The sequence below is a fragment of the Chenopodium quinoa genome, unplaced genomic scaffold (assembly GCF_001683475.1).
Source record: "Chenopodium quinoa cultivar QQ74 unplaced genomic scaffold, ASM168347v1, whole genome shotgun sequence".
Classification (NCBI taxonomy): domain Eukaryota; kingdom Viridiplantae; phylum Streptophyta; class Magnoliopsida; order Caryophyllales; family Amaranthaceae; genus Chenopodium; species Chenopodium quinoa.
The window spans coordinates 2,490,697-2,510,815 of record NW_018743691.1 but is presented as its reverse complement, the minus strand read 5'-3'; the positions used below and the strand labels follow the sequence as shown (position 1 = coordinate 2,510,815).

At 40.0% G+C, this 20,119-nt stretch overlaps 1 protein-coding gene across 1 annotated transcript; it reads right to left on the bottom strand.

The window, feature by feature from the left end:
* Positions 1-13,342: 13,342 nt before the first annotated feature.
* LOC110683871 (chaperone protein DnaJ-like) lies at positions 13,343-13,726 on the bottom strand. Its single transcript, XM_021860278.1, has one exon. It carries the CDS (start codon positions 13,724-13,726, stop codon positions 13,343-13,345), a length of 384 nt encoding a protein of 127 aa, XP_021715970.1.
* Between the last annotated feature and the right edge of the window lie 6,393 nt (positions 13,727-20,119).

Genomic DNA, 20,119 nt, shown 5'->3' with positions numbered 1-20,119 from the left:
ACCAATCAGTCATATAAAAAGAAAAAAAAAAATCTTGGTCATATAAATGCAAACTCAAATTTTATAAATCTTAAAATTTTAAAAAAAAATTTAAAATTTTTTTTTTAAAAAAAGCTTGAATGGATTAATCAAGACACATACATTGTTAGGTTGCAAATTTACAATTGGATGGTTCGGCTAAGCTTACATTCGTGATTCGTATGAAATTATGTGCAGACTTATATAGTCAGATTGGTTGTTCGGCCAACTTACATTCGTGATTCTTGTGAATGTTGTGACATAACGGATAGTTTAATTTGATTATTCAAATTAAGATATTTATTAATTTCTCTAATTAATTCAATTGACACATTTTCGTGCTTGTTATTAGACCACGTTACTAAAATAGTCAAAGCATAGGAGGTAGTGAATATATTGTTAAAGTCAAAATGCATCAACTAATCATGATAATGTTATCTAATATCATAAAGCAGACACATTAGTCTTCAAGTCAAGTAAATTTTGATTCGGGTTTATCAATCGCGCATTTGGATAGAGGAATTCAAATACAGATTGATAATTCAAATCGTATAATTATGTATAGAAAGATTTTTATTTTATATGTTCGACTAAATTATTAATAATTTATCTTTAAGGTATTACTGTGTCTGTGTGCGCCCATAAACACACGTTAACGTTAGAAAATCTTAAGATGTATCACAAATTATTGATTTACCAAAAAGGTAGTGACATCAAATAATAAAGAGATAAAAATAAGCCCTAACAATAAGGGGACATAGAGAGAAAGAGACGGAGAAAGTGATTACTGAATTAGGATTAATTCTTTGGTATTTATGTTAAATGTACTTTATAGTATTAAAAAAAATGCATTTAATAAATGATATGTTAGCTTCACATGATTATTATGATGAGTTGTGATTGGTGTGAAAACGATGTATAGCCCCAAATTTTATAAATATAATAATAGATGTGTAGGGGGCTTGAAGCAATAATGTACAATGCAACTTTCTTAGCTGCTACAAAATTTTTGGTTTGTTTTGGGGTGTATTAGACTGAACAGGTAGAACATGCACATGGAGTGGTTGATTTAAGAACATAAGATGATAAGAGGTACCAATTTGCCAATATGTGGTGACGGTGATCCAATGTCTTATTTCATCTAAGAATAACATTTTTAATAGTTTACGCTAGGGGTGCTCATAATTCGGATAAAAACCGAAATCCAATCCAATCCAAACCGAATTATTAATTCGGATCGGATCCAAACTTTAAATCGGATCGGATCGGATCGGATTGAGATTTTTTGGAAATTCGGATTTTCGGATTGGATCGGATTGACCCTAATTGGATCCAATCCAAACCAAACCAAAAACCGAATTATAAAATTAAGCTTGTATAAATATGGATTTTTTGTATATTTTGAAGTTTAGTTTAAATACATACTACTACATAAAATAAGTTAGAGAGACTTTGATTAGGGGATTTTTATCCTCCAATCACCTTCTGACAAGTGGGCCAACCAGGTTCCGCCACGTGTCCTTCACGTAGGCCAATAGGAGCCTGCCACGTGTCAATCACAGATACGTCCTCTGCGGACCAATTAAGGCACGCCACGTGCCCACCCATGCCAAATGGGAAAACCGGCCACCAAGGCCCAATCCTGTTTAGAGGCCCGGTCAGCCCTAGGTTTACCCTAAACCTAGAGAGTGGCACGCTTCTCAAGACTATAAATACTCTTCTTAATCCTCATTAAGGAGAGAGAGGAAAAAAGAGACAGAACGCTAATCACACACGGATTATACATTAAACACTCTCACCTAGAGAGACTTAACTACTTTAATTTACGCACTCATTACTCCTTAATCAGGTACTAACTTGACCGTTGGAGGCGGAGCTCTCAGGAGTCTCCGTTATTTTGCAGGTACAGGCGGCCAGTTCCAGTCTCGGTGTTGTAACTCTCCCGCAGGACATCAGAAAACCCCGAAACATTTGGCGCCGTCTGTGGGGAGAGTACTTCTGAGATGGCATCCAAGTCTGTACCGACTCCTGAAGAGAGGCGTCCCCTAAACGACCCTCAGGTTCAGTCGGACCATGACACCGAAAGTGAATTTGAAGTGGAAACTCATACAGCTCCAGACGGGACCCTAAGGGCCCGACGTACCCGTCATACCGAAAGGGGGGAACGGGAGCATCTTCAAACAGGAAGCGAGCCAGCAGGCGCACCGCCTGCTCGGCAACAGCCGACTGATGGGTCTGCTCCCATCTCAAGGAACGAACTCATGACCTTCATGAGGGACTTCAAGGGAGAGATTCAAGAATTGATCAACAAAAAGTCGCCTGCTTCAGTCAGAGAGCAGTCGGCCAAAAAACCTTCCACTTCACTGAAGAGGAACCAGTTCAAGGGCGAGAGGCGACTCCTCATCCTAAATCCAAGAAGCGGGAGCCACTTGCTCTTGATTTCACAAAATTCCGTTATCCTACGGGAAATAGGAAACCTGTTCGTCACATTCAGGCGGACGGGTCGAAGAAAACATACACAGACGCTCGTCTGCTGTTAGAACAGAAGAAGAGTGATCGACTGTCAGAGTCGGCCTCTACTTCAAATTTTCAAGAAAGTTTACAAAATACCTCCATGAGGCATACTCAGTCGTACCATGAGAGTCAGACAGGCGGTACCTCCCGTCAGTCCGGCTTTCATAGTGACCAAGCGGTACCAAACTTACCATTTGTGCCGCAACAACAGTATTTTATGCAGCCACCTCCATTTGGTGGACCTGCAGCAAAAAACGTCCAACCTATGGACTGGCAGCTACGGTTGCTTAGACTTGGTGAACAGCCGTCGGCCTTCTCCAAGGAAATTACTGAAGCCGCTCAACCGGCCAAAGTAAAAAATGTACTAGTAGGCGCCTATGACGGCACTACTAACCCAGAAGACCATCTGATGGCATTCACCAACCTGATGTACCTTCAAGGGTTGGATGATCCCACTTGGTGCAAGTGTTTCCCAGCGACTCTCAAGGGAATCGCACAGCAATGGTTCGGAAACCTGCCGACTGGTTGTGTAAACAGCTTCAGGACGCTTGCTTACTTGTTTGCCTCCAACTTCGCTATGAACATCCCTGCAAAGAAAACGACCCTTGATTTGGGAACGATTCAGCAGGGTGAGAAAGAGGGGCTTCGTTCTTACATCAGGCGGTTCAACCTGATGAGAATACAGATTCAAGGGTTACCGGATGAGGTAGCTTATACTGACTTTTTTAGAGGTCTCAAAGACGGGTCTACCTTCAAATTTGACTTAGTTCGAAAAAGGGTGGCGACTCTTCAAGAGGCCTTGATTGAAGCAGAAGCCTATATACAGGCGACTGATCTGTGTACGATAAAACAGTCGGACGGGAAAAGGTTCGACAAAAGAGAAGGACGACAGAAACAGTCGTCTCACAAAGAGGAGAAAAGAAAAGAGGTCTGGGCGGCCGATTCCTCTAAACAGCCGGCCCAGAAGAAGAAAAAAGAATTCAAACCATACTCCCCAAAGTATGTGTTTAACAAGGATAACCAGTTTATCCTAAAAGAAATAAAGGGACGGTTTTCAATTGAGAAGCCGCTCCCCATGAAGGGTTCTGCAAACAACCGGAACCAAGACAAAGTCTGTGCTTATCATGATGACGTTGGTCATCACACCAATGACTGCATCAGTCTCATGCGGTACCTAGACCGCTTGGCTGAGCAAGGTGATCTTGACACTTATGTCAAGAAATTTACGGGGAACACTTCCTCCAAAAAGCAGTCGGTCAAAAAGAATCAACAGGCCGACAGCTCCGATACAGATGATGCAGTCATCTACACCATTGCAGGCGGCTTCTCAGGAGGCGGCCCCACTATTAGGGGCAACAAAGATAATATAAGGCGGTTAGATGTAAATTCCGTTCACCGAGAACGCCCGTCCAAATATACGTTTCCTGAGATTGTCATCACTGAAGAGGATCTAGGAGGGGTAAGGGGGCCGCATGATGACCCTCTTGTTATTGAATGTAAAGTGGCCAACCAGAGAGTTGGCCGAATCCTCATAGATACCGGGAGCTCCTCAGATCTCATCAGCAGCAAATGTCTGTCAAAACTGAAATATCAGACGGACTGCATACATCCGGCCTCCCACCCTTTAATAGGGTTTGGAGGAGGAGTCGTCCACCCACTGGGACGAGTAGATTTACCTATTCGCCTAGGCGAAAAAGGGGAAGGACGACACATGGTAGTCCGGTTCCTAGTAGTAGGGGAACTCTCGGCCTACAACATGATTCTGGGTCGACCAACCCTGAATAATTCCAAGGCTGTTATAATCCCGTCTCTTATGCAGCTTAGTTTGAGAGGGATAATGGAACAGTCGGCTCCCTAAGGGGAGATCAGAGGATGGCCCGAGAATGCTATCTCTCGGATGTCAAGCCCACTGTTATGGCCACTGGGTCAAGTGGAGAAAAAACAGACCTTGACAATGTCAAGGAGAGTGCGCCTGTTCAAGAAACAGGCGACAAAAAGAGAAAGGCGTCACAGTCAGAAACCGCAAGAAAAGCAAGAAAATAGCAATCATTGGCAGAGGAGCGGCCGGATGAGTTCCGCCCTCAGCCGGCTGGTGAGCATGCGGACCTGATCTTAGACGATTCACGTCCTGACCGAACAATCAAGGTTGGGACGACGGCTCTGAGAAACCTTGGTGACGACTTTCACAACTTATTGAAAGAATACAAGGACATCTTTGCATTTGAAGTCCATGAAATGCCAGGCATTAGTCCTGATCTGGCAGTACATAAACTCGCTGTGGATCCGAAAAAGAAGCCGGTACGGCAAAAGAAGCGGAACCATGGCGAAGAAAGAAGTCAGGCGGCAGCCGCCGAAGTTAAAAAATTACTTGATGCAGGGTTCATTCGGCAATGTTACTTCCCAGACTGGGTTGCAAATGTGGTGCTTGTTAAAAAGCCGAATGGTACCTGGCGAATGTGTGTAGACTACACAGACTTGAATAAGGCGTGCCCCAAAGACAGTTACCCTCTGCCTAAAATTGATAGCCTGGTCGACTCAACAGCCGGCCATGCTTTGATGAGCTTTATGGACGCCTACTCTGGTTTCCATCAAATTCCTTTGTGGAAGAAAGATTAGGAGAAGACGGCCTTCGTCACTGATCAGGGGTTATACTGTTACACGGTCATGCCGTTTGGTCTTAAAAATGCCCCGACCACCTTTCAACGTATGATAAACACTGTGTTCTTTGATCAACTTGGGAGAAATGTCGAAGCATATATTGATGATATGATTGTCAAGTCTAAACTACAGACAGATCATCTGTCGGACCTCCGAGAAACTTTCGCCACACTCAGGCGGCACCATGTCATGCTCAATCCCAAGAAATGTGTATTTGGAGTTGAGTCTGGGAAGTTTCTCGGATTCCTTATCAATCAGAGAGGAATAGAGGCGAACCCTGAGAAGGTACAGGCGGTCATCGACATGCAGTCGCCCCGTACCGTCCGAGAGGTTCAGAAATTAACAGGTTGTCTGGCTGCCTTGGGGAGATTCCTAAGCCGATCAGGCGACAAATGCCTATACTTTTTCCAGGCAATTAAGAAAAAGGCAAGGTTTGAATGGGGGCCGGATGCTGAGACCGCCTTCCAGAAATTAAAAGTTCACTTGCATTCCTTGCCGAGGCTGGTCAGCCCTTTGCCCAAAGAGGTTCTTTACATGTACCTGGCCGTCTCTGATCATGCGTTAAGCGCTGTGCTCCTTACTGAAAGGGACGGCTGTCAGCTCCCGGTCTACTTTGTCAGTCACGTACTGAAAAATGCCGAGTTGAGGTATCCCCTAGTGGAGAAATTTGGTCTTGCACTCTTCATGGCTGTTAAAAAATTGAAGCCCTACTTTTTGGCACATGCAGTCGTCGTGTATACAGACCAACCTATCAAGCGGCCCCTTACCGTCATGGAGTCGTCAGGACGAATGATCAAATGGGCCATAGAAATTCAAAGCCTCGAAGTTACTTTCGAGCCTAGAAAAGCAGTGAAGGGGCAAGCCTTTGCTGACTTTATTGTAGAGATGACTCGTCCTCCTGATTCTCAAGTTCCAGACCAAGTCTGGAAGGTATATGTGGACGGAAGCTCTACTTCAAATGGTTGTGGAGCAGGCGTCGTATGTCAATCTCCAGAGGGTGACAGGTTCGAGTATGCTCTACGCTTCAGTTTTCAGGCTTCAAACAATGAGGCAGAATATGAAGCTTTACTAGCCGGGATCCGCATGTGCAAGGCGGCAGGGGCAAGAAAAATAGACGCCTGTTCTGATTCACAATTGATAGTAAGTCAGTACAATGGCGAATACGAAGCAACTCATCCGGCCATGATCAAGTATTTACAGGCGGTCCGACAAGCAGTCGGTTCCCTTGAGGATTTCCATCTGATCCAAGTGCCGAGATCAGAAAACAACCAGGCAGATGCACTGTCAAAATTAGCATCATCCGCCTCCTCCGATACTCCACGAACTGTTTTTTGGGAAGTAATGGAGAAGAGAAGCATCGAGGAAAACCCTATTGGAATCCTAGACAGAAGCTCAACCTGGATGGATTCAATCAGGGCATATCTTACAAACGGTACGCTGCCGGATGATCCTCAACAGGCGGCAGCATTGAAAAGACGAGCCACCAATTTTGAAATTATAAAGGGGGAACTTCACAAAAGGGGGTACCTACAACCCTTCTTAAAGTGTGTTACTCCTGAAAAGGGACGAGAGATACTAGACGATCTCCACTCTGGTTACTGTGCCTCACATATAGGTGGAAGGACGCTTGCTCAACGGGCAAGGCGCCAGGGCTACTTCTGGCCTACCTTAGAAGCGGATGCAATGGAGATGGTGAAAAAATGTGACAAGTGCCAAAGGTTTGGCAAATTAATTCACCGTCCGGCTACTGACCTCACTACCATTCATAGCCCACTACCGTTTGCTAAGTGGGGCATGGACATTCTGGGTCCATATACGCCTGCTACAGGCGGCAGAAGGTATATACTTGTTGCCGTTGACTACTTCACTAAATGGGTAGAGGCGGAGGCTGTAAAGGGAATAAAGACGAAAGATGTAATTTCATTCATTTGGAAAAACGTCATCACTCGGTTTGGGGTTCCCATGTCTATGGTTTTTGATAATGGTCCCCAATTTGAGACGCCTGTTCTCAAAAGCTGGTTGGGTGACCAAGGAATTGCAAACTACTTTGCATCTGTCGGCCGTCCACAAGCAAACGGCCAGGTAGAAGCCTTTAATAAAATCATCTCAGACGGTCTCAAGAAAAAAATTGAACGAGCAGGCGGCCTATGGGCGGATGAACTACCACATGTTCTCTGGGCCATTAGGACGACTGAAAAAGGGGCGACTGGAGAAACTCCATTCCTCCTAACTTATGGTGCGGAAGCTGTTCTTCCAATAGAACACTACGAGCCGACTCTTCGAGTAATGCTATATGACGAAGAGGCAAACTGGGAAGCCATGCGCCTGGCATTAGACTCACTTCCTGAAAAGAGGGGCAATGCTGTTTTGCGCCATGAGATCTATCGCTTGAGAATGACTCGATCATACAACAGAAAAGTGTACAGGCGTCCACTCAAAGTAGGGGACTTTGTACTTAGAAAAATGGAAGCAGTTGGTAGGGCTAATGAGTCTGGCAAACTAACTCCCAACTGGGAAGGACCCTACCGAATCTATGAGGAAGTCAGGGACGGTACCTACCGTCTGGAAACACCAGACGGACAACCGTTGCCTCGAACTTGGAATGTAGATAACCTTAAAAAATATTTCTTCTGAATGATGTAAAGTAAAGAGCTACTTAATAAAGTTTGCACTTACTATTCAATTTTGTATTACGAGGGGCATGCCGTCTGTACTTTTACAGTCGGCTACTCTCCATTGAGTTTTTCACTCCATCTTCAGAGGGGCATGCCGTCTGTTCCTTTACATTCGGCTACTCTCCATTGAGTATTTTACTCACAATACTTAGCTAAAAAGATTAGGGCCTGGCCGACCCTGTGCCTAACAGGCGGCTACCCATCTTTTACTTAGCACCTACGTTCACCAAGAACTTACCAAGGCCACAGGCCGAATGATCAGACCAGGCGCCAAGCCAACTGATCAATTTATAAAACTAATACGACCTGTCCCAACATCATAGCAGGCGTCCGACGGCATCCCTCCGGATGAAATTCGTCGCAGAGAGCAGCTCCCTTTTGGGTGGAACATTGTTCTATAAACTAATTACACGGCACCTATACGACTGTCCCCAAGGGCAACCACGTAGCCGTTTTTGAGACAAGGATAACTCTATCACTAACCAAACCAGTGGTAGCAGTTGACATCTGAGTCAGATGACCGCCTGTATTACTTGGGATAAATGCAGGGGGTACCTATTGAGTTAATAGCCAACAAACATTGGCGAATCAAGGGGACTAGCCGGCCTCCGTCGCCTGGTACCTCTACTACTCAATCTAGATTGTGACGAAGACTAAGTAACTCTTATGTTAACTTAATAGTCACTCAAACTTAGTATGGAGCCTAAAAGGTATGAGTCGTCCGCCTGTTTTTAACAAACAGGGGCTCTCAACCACTACTCTTGCTAGGTTAACAAATTACGAGTTAAAAGCCAACATTGGCAATAAAGGGAAACAACCGGTACCCGCCGCTTGTTATCCTACTTAATTCCTTGGCGACTAGGTAATACTATTTACTTGGTCGGACCGATTGAATAAATGGCCGACTGATCGCCCATCTTGGAAACAGACAACCAGTCGTCCAGGGGCATAGGCGGACCATCCGTACCTGTCTACAATCGGCCATGCAAAACAGTCGATATAGTTTACAATGCAATATCAAATATTCAACACTTACACAAATTTCAAGCAAAAAATGATTGCATTAATGAAGATAAAAATATTCAGAACCCCGGCCCCCTGGCCGGGTAAATACAATCAAACGGCACGCAGGCCGTGGAAAGAATACATAAAGCTTAAGAAGGGGGCAGTTCAGTATTAGCAGTTGCCGCCTGGTCAGCACTCTTCTTGCTGGACTCGGCTTCAGCTGCACCCTCTTTTGATGCCTTACCCCCAAGTGGCACAAGCGCCACAACCGGCTCATCCTCAACCAAGGCTTCCTCCAACGCCTCGTCCTCAGCAGCCGCCAGGATCTCTTGATTATATATTTCAGAACACTGACGGTACGTTTTTTCCCACGAGGCAAAGTCGGCACTGGGGAAGAGGCGGCTCCAGGTCATGCGCTGGATCTGGGAAGAGTCTTCAATCATCTCTCGGACGAGCTCTCTCTTCTCTTGCTCAGCCTTCTCCGTGAGCTCTCTCTTCTCTTGCTCAGCCTTCTCCGAGAGCTCCTTGGTTAGACTCCTCTCCTGGGTCACCAGGCGTTCTTTTACGTTAGCCAAGGATTTTTCCATGGCATCGTATGAGAGTATCTTTTGGCGGAGAGGTTTAAGCTCGGCCTTGAGGTTGGAGACGGTCGCCTCCAGCTCGCTGTTCCGCTTCTGGGCCGCCTCTAACTGGGCCCGGATAGCAGCGGTTGCCTGCGCCTGATAATAAAGAATATCAATTGTCAGAACTTCATTTTGGGCAATTTGAAACATTGCCTTGTCACAGTTAGAGGCGGCCATAGCTTTTGCAGCCTTTACCTCTTTGTTTTTCCGATCAAGCGGCTTGCGAAGGCCGTTCACTCGGAGCAGGGCCTAAGTAAAAAGGGAACAGACGTCAGTTTCCAAACAAGATAACAGGCGTCTTGGAACTCAAATACAAAAAATGCCAAGTATACCTCAGCAAGGACCCCTGCAATCCCATCAAGGTCAAGGGTGCCGACACCTCTGACCGCCTCCCTATCAGATGGAGGAACTGCTTTGATCATGGACTTGGCTACCTCTACCAAGTCAGGTTCCTGAGGGCCGGCTGCATCAAGCGTAAAAAAGCAAGTTAGACCTACTCAAGAAGAAAGCAAGTGAAGGTTTTTACAAGTAATTGTCCATACATCTAGGCGGCCCCGCCGGAGTTTTAGAAGGAGTGGCCGGCTGCTTTTCAGCCGCCCCTGTTTTCCTGGAAGACCCAGGAGAGCTTGCAACAGTCGTCCTCCGGGCCTTGGGGTCCGGCTGTTGCGAGGAAGAAGCTCTTGGAGTGCCCGACTGAAAAAAAAAAAAAAAAAAAAAAGTTAGTATATGCATAAGACAACAATTCCTAAAAGAGGAAGAGTTTCGAGGCCTACCAAGGGTGCCCCCTTGTTGGGGGAGTCGGTACAGGACTGTTTCATGAGAGAGGCCCGCAACATGGCCGCCGCAGTCTTGGATGCTGTTATTTTACTCATGGCGTCAGCTGCAAAAAATAAACAGCAAAGTTAGTAAAAATCTCAAGTAAACAAGGCGTGAAAAAACAAAGTATTTGACAGGCCGGCTACCTCTAGAGCACCGACTGCTGAGGCCACAGGCGGCCAAAAAGTACTCATCATAGAGCCATTTGAAGCTCGGGACGCAGTTTAGGGGTACTTGCTCTCGTACCCCTGAAGTAGAGTTCACCCTAGTCTCTACTTTGAAGAGTCCTTTGTCTAGGATCTCTCTTTTAGCCTTTGGGGGAACAGGCGGCATGCTGCGGCCGCCTGCGAGAAGAGGCGGATCCCTATTCCACTTGTTAAAACGTTGGTTCAGCTCCGTGTCTGAACCCTCAATGATAAGGAAGGTGTTCCGCCAATCCTTCCATTTGTTCGCTTTACCTCTCGTCATGAGGTAACCCCTATGGCTTGTTAACTGATACCAGCCGGTACCTCCCGACTTAGGGGTCCGGCTGAGATAGTTCATGTGGGCGAAAGCCTCAAAGCTTGGCTCCACCCCGTATATTTCGCACCCGGCCACATAACCGAGTACGTTTACCCAAGAGTTGGGGGCTAACTGCCATAACCCCAAATCATACCCATCTAAAATCCGCTGAACAGCCGGATGTAATGGGAAGCGCAGTCCAGCTTTGATGGCCGCCTCATAGCAGCCAAAGCAGCCGTTATCATAGCTGGTACCAGCCGGCCAGACGACAGTGTCCTCTGGATCCGGCACAAACAGTAAAAATCCGGGGCCCATTCTGTGGTTAGCTATAAAGCTCTCCACTTTGTCTTTCATGGCCGCAATCCGGCCCCGGGGTACAGTGCAGTAATAGGGGGTGTTTTCCTCTCTGTGAGAGGCGGACGGCTCCGCCCAATTGTCCCCTTTCTCAACTGCATGAGAAAGCCTCGCCTCTTGTAGGCGACTGTTTCTTTCTTCTGAGCCTGGAGAACTGTGGCCAGAAGAGCTGGACTCGGACTCATCCTCTGACGAGTCCGAAGAGGACGACTCCTCCCCTCTCCCAGAGGGGCCCGCCTCCTCTCCCTTAGAAGGAGCGGGAGGAAAGTTAGACATATCAACGGTAAAATGGGAAGGGACCACCTTGCCCCCTCCCTCAGAACTGTCGGCTTGGCAGCCGCCTCGTTTCAATTCTACATCTGGCGCCTGGTCAGATGTTTCACTAAGGAGCACCCTTTGGGAGGAGCCGTCTGAGTTTGATATCATGGCAGTCTTTTTGGTTCTGGCCATCACGTTCTGCATAGACACAGATACAGTCGGACTTTGTATAAAGGGCAAAGATGGGTCCAGAAAAGGGCAGGCGGCACTCCTAGTCCTAGATTCAGCCGTCCCCGGTGACCGGCTGATCACTAACTTAGGTCGTGTCGTGTGCTTCCGTGGTGCCATTTTAAAAAATAAAAAGAAAATTAAGAGTAAGGGAACTGAGTTACCTGAACGAGTGACGGTTGATGAAGTTCTGGAAATCCGGGTCAGTCGGCTTGTCAGAACAGGCGGTAGGCAGAAAATGTCAGAAATGTCAGAGCAAGTTCAGGGGTCCGAATGTTCTCGCAAAGTTCTCAAATGTGAAAATGACCAAAGTCAGCACTTCCTTATATAGGCAAAGTGAGAAGGCGAAGGGTCGCTTCCAAATTCAAAATGTGGGCGGGAAAATCTCTCGGCCATTTGCAAGGTGACACCTGCAGCAGGCCGTCGCCTGTCACCATGCGACACCTGTCACAGGCGACACGTGACCAGTCACGTGCCACCTGTGAGGGGCAAATGATTAGGGGATTTTTATCCTCCAATCACCTTCTGACAAGTGGGCCAACCAGGTTCCGCCACGTGTCCTTCACGTAGGCCAATAGGAGCCTGCCACGTGTCAATCACAGATACGTCCTCTGCGGACCAATTAAGGCACGCCACGTGCCCACCCATGCCAAATGGGAAAACCGGCCACCAAGGCCCAATCCTGTTTAGAGGCCCGGTCAGCCCTAGGTTTACCCTAAACCTAGAGAGTGGCACGCTTCTCAAGACTATAAATACTCTTCTTAATCCTCATTAAGGAGAGAGAGGAAAAAAGAGACAGAACGCTAATCACACACGGATTATACATTAAACACTCTCACCTAGAGAGACTTAACTACTTTAATTTACGCACTCATTACTCCTTAATCAGGTACTAACTTGACCGTTGGAGGCGGAGCTCTCAGGAAGTCAGGAGTCTCCGTTATTTTGCAGGTACAGGCGGCCGGTTCCAGTCTCGGTGTTGTAACTCTCCCGCAGGACATCAGAAAACCCCGAAACATTTGGCGCCGTCTGTGGGGAGAGTACTTCTGAGATGGCATCCAAGTCTGTACCGACTCCTGAAGAGAGGCGTCCCCTAAACGACCCTCAGGTTCAGTCGGACCATGACACCGAAAGTGAATTTGAAGTGGAAACCCTAGCCACCACCTAACAGCTACCACCTAACAGCTACGACCAACCCCACCACCATCCAAACCCAGACCAGAAACAACCGCCACCCAGACGCGAAACCACCCCGACTCAAAACCACCACCACCCAAACCCAGACCAGAAACAACCGCCACCCAGACGCGAAACCACCCCGACTCAAAACCACCACCACCCACCAGAAACCACGCCAGCCAGACGCGAAACCATCGCGACTTGAAACCACCACCACCTAGACGCGAAACCCACACGAAATTCCGACCAACCGAGGTAGTTGATTTCGTTGCTGGTTGGTTGACATGGAAGATCGGGGAAGATGAAGAAGAAACGTCAAAAATGTGGCCCCTACTAACGGATTCATGGACGGAATCTGGTAGTTGGTGGTAAAATCGATTTTTTGGAAATTTTGGTGGTGGTAAAGTAAATTTTTTTTTTTTTTTTGGAGGTGGTAAATTCAATTAAGTGGTTATTTGAAGGTGGTAAAAATCAAAATTTTCTTTAAATAAATACGGAGTAAGGGTAACACTATTACTCTGCCCTCCTAGCTTGTTTCCATTCCCTTACATTTACTAATTTGCTACGGAACACCCCATTACTCTCAGTCCTCAGATTTCCTTCTCCTCGCGACTGTAACCAAAACAGATCATATATCTCCCTAGCTCGTTTGTCCATCAGTAACGCGTACGACGACTGCAGCTGCTGGAATGCCGCAGTCCTAGCAGCAATATCATCATTAGCTTGAACGTTATTACTGCTGCAATCAGAGTTTCCTTTTCTTTTCCTCATGATTGTATCAGGATGTAATTCTAGAGCTTTTTTTTGATAAGCTGTCTTGATCTCTGCTTGGGTTAATTTCGTGCAGTCGAATTCCACAGATGACAAACCAAGTACACTATAATGATCAAGATCCATCTTCAGTTAGAATTATTCAAATTTGGTATTATGATTAACGCTTTGCTAATATATATATAGAAGATTTTCACCAAAAAAAAAATAAAAAAAAAAAAAAATAAAAAAAAAAAAAAATAAAATAATAGAAGATATATATATAGAGATATCCAAGGTTTTTACCTTGGCTAGGACTTCTAAAGGCGGCAGAATTTTTAATTTTTTTAGAAATTTTTTTTCCTTATTTAAATTCCGTTATTTATTTATTTAAAAAATAGTACTCCGTAAAATATTCAGATAATTACAAATAAAATATGTAGTTTGATCATTTATAAAGAATGATTTTGATCCTAAACGCGGAATTAATTTTTTTTTTTAAAATTTATTTTTAAATGTCTTTGTTTGAGACCTTGGGGATAAAATTTGATAAAATCAAATGAAGCCGTGCACGGTTTGTTAGTATTTTTTTTAAAAAAAAAATATTTTTCATGTGATTAAAATTGTTATTATATTAGTTTTAAAATATTAGAGATTTTAAAGTTTAAATTAATTAAATACAAAATATTAAAAGATAATATTTTGTATTTAATTAGTTTAACTTAAAAATCTCATTCGCCAATTTTGCTTAGGGTGACATTTGAATTATCTAATTCTATAAGAAAATAATAATCTCTTATTTGATTGGCTACAACTTAAATTTATAATCCTACGTGACACGCTAAGAAAATTAAATCCTACGTGGCTTTCTAAAAACTCGGGAAAAAACTCCCCTTTTGTTATGAAAAATCTAATATATATATATATATAAAGGGGAATTTTTCCCAGAGATTTTAGAGAGCCACGTAGGATTTTTTAATTTTAAAAAAAAAATAGAGCGCCACATATTTATGTGTGCCATGTAGGATGAAATAAAAACAATAAAATGAAAAATTAAAATTATCCTACTAAAGTACTAAGCTAATAATTTATCTAATTATTTCAAATAAAATATGTTAATCCTTTAAAAATTTATTAATTATACCCTAAATTTATTAATTCTACCCTACCATGATCTTTCTATGGTTCAAAGAACTATACAAAAAAAATAAAAAAAATTAAAATTATCATACTAATCTAATGATTTATCTAATTATTTCAAATAAAATATGTTAATCCTATTAACAAGTTTTACGAGCTTTCAAAAAAGTGATATTAAAAAAAACATAATTACAAAAAATCATAATATATGATTATTGTTATCCCAAATATCCAAAATCACGTAAATATAGTATGTATAAAAACAAAAAATAAATAAAAAAAAATTATTCATATAGATAACAACTAAAAAAATGATAAAATTTTATATTAACAAGATAAATTACCGTGGCATAATCATGTGATTGGTGTCGTTAATAAAAACAACATCGATTTGGATAACAATTAAAAAGGATTTTATAAAGAATGATAAAATTTATGTGGGGAAGATATGATGTATTGTATTTTCTTATAAATAGGCCTTAATTTAATTCACAATACATAGAAAAATATTAATTGTTTATTTTCATAGTCGGAGATCCCAAGATTTATGGCTACACAAAGTGAAATTAAATTTATAATACCTTCGAGGATGCGATGGTAAACAAAGATACAACTAAGGTTGGAGATGGGAAAAAAATCAATCTTGGAATAAGATAATCCTGTCAGTGTCTGATAGAGTATAAAACATATTCCTAAGCTGATGGTTGAGTAGGTCCTCTAACATGGTATCGGAGCCAGCGTTTTTTTAATTTTATAATCTTTATTAATATCATAATAATAATAATAATTATTATTATTATTATTATAATAATAATTATTATAATAATAATCTAATATATATAAATAAAGTAGGCATTTTTGAGGAGAATTGGGAGCGCCACATAAGAAAAGGTATATTTTCGACCAATCAAAAATTAGATTTTTATTTTATTTTAGAATTAAAAAAATCACTCGCCACCTAAACAAAAGTGACGAATAAAATTTTAAATTTTTGCCAGGTAAGTAAAAACGACGAATAGTAATTTATTAGGATTTTATTTATTTAAGAACACTAAATTTTATCATTTTTATTTGTAACAAAACTAAAAATTATCTTTAGATATTAGGATTTATATTATTTAAAAAACTAAAAATTATCTTTAGATATTAGGATTTATATTATTTAAAAAACTAAAAATTACATTTTGATATTTAATTAAAAAATATAAATTATCACTTGATGTTAATGGTTTTAAGTAAAAACGACGAATAGTAATTTATTAGGATTTTATTTATTTAAGAACACTAAATTTTATCATTTTTATTTGTAACAAAACTAAAAATTATCTTTAGATATTAGGATTTATATTATTTAAAAAACTAAAAATTATATTTTGATATTTAATTAAAAAATATAAATTATCACTTGATGTTAATGGTTTTATGTAAATATCTGATGATATGATACTTTGATACAAAATTTTAAAACTTATAATGCAAGAAAAAATAAAGTAGGCATTTTTGGAGAGCATTGGGAGCACCACATAAGAAAAGGTATATTTTCGACCAATTAAAAATTAGATTTTTATTTTATTTTAGAATTAAAAAAATCACTCGCCACCTAAACAAAAGTGACGAATAAAATTTTAAATTTTTGCCACAGGTAAAAACGACGAATAGTAATTTATTAGGATATTATTTATTTAAGAACACTAAATTTTATCATTTTTATTTGTAACAAAACTAAAAATTATCTTTAGATATTAGGATTTATATTATTTAAAAAACTAAAAATTATATTTTGATATTTAATTAAAAATTATAAATTATCACTTGATGTTAATGGTTTTATGTAAATATCTGATGATATGATACTTTCATACAAAATTTTAAAACTTATAATGCAAGAAACCAAAAAAATATTTATATACAAAATGTATATAAAAATTTGTGCATCACACGCCACATAAGCAAAAGTAATATTTCGACCAATGAAAAATTAGATTTATATATTAATTTAGAATTTTAATTTTCAGTGGCCATTTAAGAAAAAATTAACAAATGAAATTTGAGAATTGAAAACAAAAAATAGTAATTTAAGATTTAAATTATGAAAAAAAAAAACAAAAATTATCTTTTATATTATTTTTTACATTAGGATTTATATCATTTTAACAAATAATTAGAAATTAAAAATATATTTTGATTTAATGATGAATGAGATAATATTTATTTCAATTTATAAATTCAAATTCTATATACGTAAAAATTAACAAAATATTTTACCTTAAATTAATGTTAAAATAATAGAATAGAAAATAAAAACAAAAAATATTAAGAAATTAAAAAAAAATATATACAAAATGATATACTTAAAAACCGTGCATCACACGGGATTACATCTAGTAGTAATAATAATAATAATAATAATAATAATAATAATAATAATAATAATAATAACAACAATAATAAATGTCTTTTAGTTTATGATTTTATCAATTTTTAATAATAATAATTATTATATAATAAGACACAAATCTAAAATAATATTAAAAATAAAGCCGTGCAAAGCACGGGCTTCACACCTAGTATCTAAATATGGATGACTATTATCCCATGTACTATCTAGAATAATCTAGAGTTGGGTATTTGGTCTTATCCGTTGATGGAACCCTAGGTAATGTACATGTATATATATATCCCGTCTTAGGTAATGTGTTCCATATTTAACACATTATAATTTGATATGTATATGTTTGATTTTTATGAGATCTAATTTTGAATATTTTTTATATATAGTGAAAATGTCAAACCTTGTCAAGCTTGAATTTGTGGCCCTTGATATTACTGGAAAGAACTATTTGTCATGGTGTTAGATGCTAAAATACACCTAGATGCTAAAGGGCTTGGTGAAACAATTAAAGAGGCTAATGAGACAACACCTCAAGATAAGGCTAAGGCCATGATATTCCTTCGCCATCACCTCTATGAAGGACTTAAAAATGAATATTTGACTGTGAAAGATCCATAAATCCTTTGGAGTAATCTAAAGGAAAGGTATGACCACCAAAAAACAGTGATACTCCCTATAGCTCGTTATGAATGGTTGAATTTGAGATTGCAAGATTTTAAATATGTTAGTGAATATAACTTAGCTATGTTTTAAATAACTTCTAAATTGAAATTATGTGGAGAAAATATTATTGATGCAGAAATGCTTGAAAAGACATACTCCACCTTCCATGCAAATAATATTGTCCGAGAAAAAGGTTTTAAAAAATATTCTGAATTAATATCTTGTCTTCTAGTGGCTGAGCAAAATAACGAGTTGTTAATGAAAAATCATGAAAAGTGATACCAATATATGTTACCATTGTGGAAGAAAAGGTCATTGGTTGAAGATGGTGAAGGTGATTTTGATGATTTCCTTACTTCCCCGGAAGGGAATAATTTTGATTTTGGCTATACAATTTATTTAGAAGTTGCTGATTTCTTCACTGCCCCACAAGGGAATAATTAAAATTATATTGTTTTGTGTCAGTTTTAAGTATTAGACTTATGTTTGCTTATTCTAGTGATTTACTGAAGTTTATTTTTTTCGTTGTAATAAGGACTTTTGCTTTATAAATTTATGAACTATTTGAGTGTTTTTATTGGTTTATTTATTTTATCATCTTTATTTTTATGCTTAATATTTTGACATGTATTTTATTTCATGAAGAACATGGTATTACTCAAGTTCAATTTGCTATGAATGGTGAAGAATAATGTCTTGCTGACAGTGCAACTACTCATACAATACTTTTAAAAAAATATTTCTCTCATTTGATGATGAAAAGGATTAATGTGAGTACCATATCGGGTAGTACAAATATATATATATCATTGAGGGCTCCGGAAGAGCCACCATAAAATTGCCTTGGGGAACTGAAATTAAAATAATTGATGCTTTATACTCCCCATTGTCTCAAAGAAATTTATTAAGTTTTAAGGATATTCGCAATAACGGTTATCATATCGAAACAATCAATGAAGAAAATAACGAATTCCTTCAAGTCACAAATATAACTCAAGGCTCAAAACATGTTTTGGAGAAACTACCTACATTCTCCAGTGGTTTGTACTACACAAAAATCAATGCTATTGAAGCTCATGCTATAGTAAACCAGAAGTTTACTGATAATTTTGTTGTTTGGCATGACCGGTTAGGTCATCCCGGTTTAATAATGATGCGAAAAATAATTACAAATTCATGTGGACATTCTTTGAAGAGCCAGCAGATTCTTCATAATAATTTTTCATATGTTGCTTGCTCAAAAGGCAAATTGATTATTCGCCCATCACCAGCTAAAATTAACTTTGAATCAATTAGTTTCTGGAACGTAAACAAGGAGATATTTGTGGGCCCATACATCCGCCATGTGGACCATTTAGATATTTTATGGTTTTAATTGATGCATCAACTAGATGGTCACATGTGTCTTTGTTATCAACTCGTAACCTGACATTTGAGAGATTACTTGCCCAATTGATTAAGTTACGGGCACATTTTCCAGATACTCCCATTAAGACTATTCGGCTTGATAATGCTGGTGAATTTACAACTCAAGCTTTCAATGATTATTACATGTCCATTGGGATAAATGTTGAACATCTGGTAACTCATGTTCATACACCAAACGGTCTTGCAGAGTCATTAATTAAATGTATTCAGTTAATTGCTAGACCATTGCTTATGAAATCCAATCTCCCAATTTCTGCTTGGGGACATGCTATATTACATGCAGCAGCACTAATTCGCATTAGGCCAACAAGTTATCACAAGTTCTCCCCATTACAATTGGTTTATGGTCAGGAACCAAATATTTCCCATCTAAGAATTTTTGGATGTGCGGTTTATGTTCCAATAGCTCCACCACACCGCTCTAAGATGGGTCCTCAAAGGAGGTTGGGGATATATGTTGGGTTTGAATCCCCGTCAATAATTAAATATCTTGAGCCTACAACAGGGGATTTATTTACGGCTCGTTTTGTAGATTGTCATTTTAACGAGTCACTTTTCCCAACATTAGGGGGAGAAAAAAGAGAGCTGGAAAAGGAAATTAAATGGAATGAATTATCATTATCCCATCTTGATCCTAGAACTAAACAATGTGAACTGGAAGTTCAAAAGATGATTCATTTACAAAGTTTAGCAAATTAATTGCCAGACTCGTTTGGTGACCCAAAAAGAGTGACCAAGTCACATATTCCAGCTGTAAATGCTCCATTTAAAATAGATGTCCCGGAAGGACAAAATAAATTTGCTAATGAGTCTAAACCACGTCAGAAACGTGGAAGACCAATAGGTTCCAAAGATAAGAATCCTCGGAAAAGAAAAGGAGCATTGATTGATGATGGTCAAATTAAAGAAATAATTTT

What these genes read in the sequence shown, in the direction of transcription:
- LOC110683871 (XM_021860278.1), bottom strand. Translation starts at nt 13,726, where the DNA reads ATGGATCTTGATCATTATAGTGTACTTGGTTTGTCATCTGTGGAATTC.